Genomic DNA, 2,769 nt, shown 5'->3' with positions numbered 1-2,769 from the left:
TTTCCAGGTTGTGTTGGTGAGGTGGAATGAGCCATACCAGAAACTGGCCACATGTGATGCAGATGGAGGAATATTTGTGTGGATTCAGTATGAAGGCAGGTGGTCTGTGGAACTGGTCAACGATCGAGGGGCTCAGGTGAGTAGGTGGCAAGCCTCTTGCAGTGAAAGACTGCTAGAGTACACCAGTGTTCTAGAGCACAGGTATTACTGAAATTTTTGTGAACGAAGTAGAAGAAAAATAAATAAAACTAGAACCTTGCCTTTCATTCAGCTTGAGTCACTTGATAGAAAGTGAGAGTGTGACATCCTACCTCCTTCTCTTCAGCCTGACTGCTCCTGTGAGAACTCTCCAAGCTACAAGCGATCTGTGAATCATTTTTTACCATTCAATGTTGTGATTACCTGTTAAATTTGGATCCTCTGAAGTGCTTCTACCATATCACTTTTTTGCTCCCTTTTAGAAGGTATTTTCCCTGTGCTGTGATCTTTATACTTCTCTCACTGAGAGCTCCACATGAGTATTTCTCACAACCTACTCACTGAGTAAAGAGTTTTTAACACTCGTTTCTATCAGGTTTCAGTTAGTATGGCCACCTGTTGTCATCTTCTACTTTTCCTTTCTGATACAATTTATCTCTTCTCTGAGGAAAACAATTGCTCTGAGGACACCCTGCCGAGCCGTGCTCTTTCTAGAAATGGTCCTTGGGTTGTTCTAGCTTGTGATACAGCTCCCCCTTGAGTGAGTGGGTGGGGTGCCTAGCTTTCCTCATATGCTTTGGAACACAAAGCAGGACGGGCAGTTCTCACTTGTGAATTTGACAGAACTATGATGAGAACCTCAAGGGATGAACTATGATTGAAACCTCAAGGGATGAGAGGCATTTTTTGACTCTTAACTCTTTCAGAATGATTTCCCTGTGAGTATCTTGGTGTATATTTTCAAAGGACAGGATTCTTATCCTCCTCTCTCCTACCTGTTGCTTAACTAAGTTTCCCAAGTTTGAAAGCTACAGACCAGTAAAGTGACATAAAATTGCTAGAAATGAAGATGCTACCTGGCTGAAAGTTTCTGTAAGATGTTATCACAGAAGAAAAACCTACCTCTCTGTGAAAACAGAACCTTCTTTTTTGTGTGTATTTATTTAATAGGTAAACATAACAACATTGACTGACCCTGGTAAAGCGCATCTCCCTGGAATGAGAAAAGTAGGAGATAACACTTTCTTGAAGGAGAGCTGCAAGTAGGGAAATTTCCATGACCATGAGAAATTTTTGTCACTTTGAGAATGGATGAGCAAGAGCTTTGAAGTTAGACAGCATAGTCCAAAAATCTCACTCCATGACTTTTGAGTGGGAGATACTTCACTTTTCCATGCCTGTGTTTCCTCATCTGTAATACAGAGAGAATAATACCCCTGCCTCAGAGGATCACTGTGAAGATAAATGCGAATGTACATGAAAAGTGCTTATACCCCTGTTGCACATAGCACCTGTCATCATGTGTTACTATAGTGTCTATAACATTTTGCCATACTGCTACCTCATAGCCTCCTAATACAGAGCTCACCTGCCTTGAAACAGTAGCCATATAATCTCAAAAACAGTTTCAGGCCTGGAGATGGCACTTTTTCATGGTTTTCTGAGAAGTGGACAGTTCTCTTTGAGGTTGCCTGGAGGGTTTCTACCATGCTGTAACTTCCTGTAACCAAAAGATAGGATTCTTTTCCCTAGAAAGGCCCATGAAGGGGTGAGACATGTTTTCATATTTAAGATGGCAAGAGCACTTTAAATCATTACTCAGAGAAAGAAAGGAAAGGGGAGCTACAACACATGCCAACTAAGTGCTTGGCTTTTTTCCTTTGTTGAGTCTCTCAGTCTCCATAGGATCCTTATTCTGAAGTCTCTCAGATCCTTATTCAGTCTCTCAGTCTCCATAGGATCCTTATTCTGAAGATGTTATGCTAATAGAAGAGAAAGATTCAGGTCAGGGGGATTCAGTAACTTGCCCAAGGAGGTCCATGAGTAGCAAAACCAGAACTCCGACCTCAGTGTGAGTCCAAAATGCTCCAATATACTGTCTTATTCCCAGGCCCAAAAAAGCCTTATTTTCTCTTTTAGCAGAAATACATTTTCTTTTTACATTTAACAGATATACATTTACCAGATATACATTTTCATAGTATATCCAGAAATGCTCAGACTATTACTATTTGAGAGGCCTGCTCCACCAGCCAAGCGGTGCCAGTGCTACATGGTTTTCCCCTGGCAGCAACCTCTCTAAGCAGGTGATCCCTGTCATCTCCATATGGCAGCTATGGGGTTGCCATCACTTGTCACATCTTTCAGTGTTTCTTTCCAAGGAGAGTTCAAAGCAGACAAATATGCCAGAATCAAGAAAGGTAGAATGAATTCATCCCTGAGACCAGTGAGCTTGTGTGAGTCACAGAACATTTGGCAGTATCCTGAACCTCACAAGTGCTTGTGCCTGCCAGGTTCCATTAAGGAATCTGTGTCTTGTGACCTGATTCCAATTTTAGCTAATTATACTGTTTTAAAATTTGAATCTTTAAACCTGAGAACCCATTGACCAGCTGTCACCATTAAACAGTGGCTTTTGTGGAGCAATTTGGTTGCTTTTTAAGTGTATTAGAATAAGATTATCTGAGTAAAAGACACAACACACAGGTGATGTTAGAACACTGGTCAAGGCAGTGGAGGCTGTACACTAGAAAATTATCTGGAGGAAAGAACAGTTCTGTGCCTTGTAAG

General features: G+C 41.4%; 1 protein-coding gene across 8 annotated transcripts in view; it reads left to right on the top strand.

Annotated features, from left to right (window-relative positions):
* Positions 1-2,769, top strand: part of Tulp4 (TUB like protein 4) — a 224,590-nt gene that overhangs the window by 128,901 nt on the left and 92,920 nt on the right. For all 8 annotated transcript variants that reach the window (XM_021251970.2, XM_021251971.2, XM_004874558.3 and 5 more), the window contains one exon: positions 8-136. In XM_021251970.2, coding sequence (XP_021107629.2) covers positions 8-136 — 129 coding nt within the window. The remainder of the gene's footprint in view (positions 1-7; positions 137-2,769) is intronic.

Source organism: Heterocephalus glaber, unplaced genomic scaffold (genome assembly GCF_053883595.1).
Source record: "Heterocephalus glaber isolate CG9 unplaced genomic scaffold, H.glaber_assembly_v1.0 deba00001523, whole genome shotgun sequence".
In the NCBI taxonomy this organism is placed as follows: domain Eukaryota; kingdom Metazoa; phylum Chordata; class Mammalia; order Rodentia; family Bathyergidae; genus Heterocephalus; species Heterocephalus glaber.
This window is presented reverse-complemented; position numbering and strand designations above follow the sequence as displayed.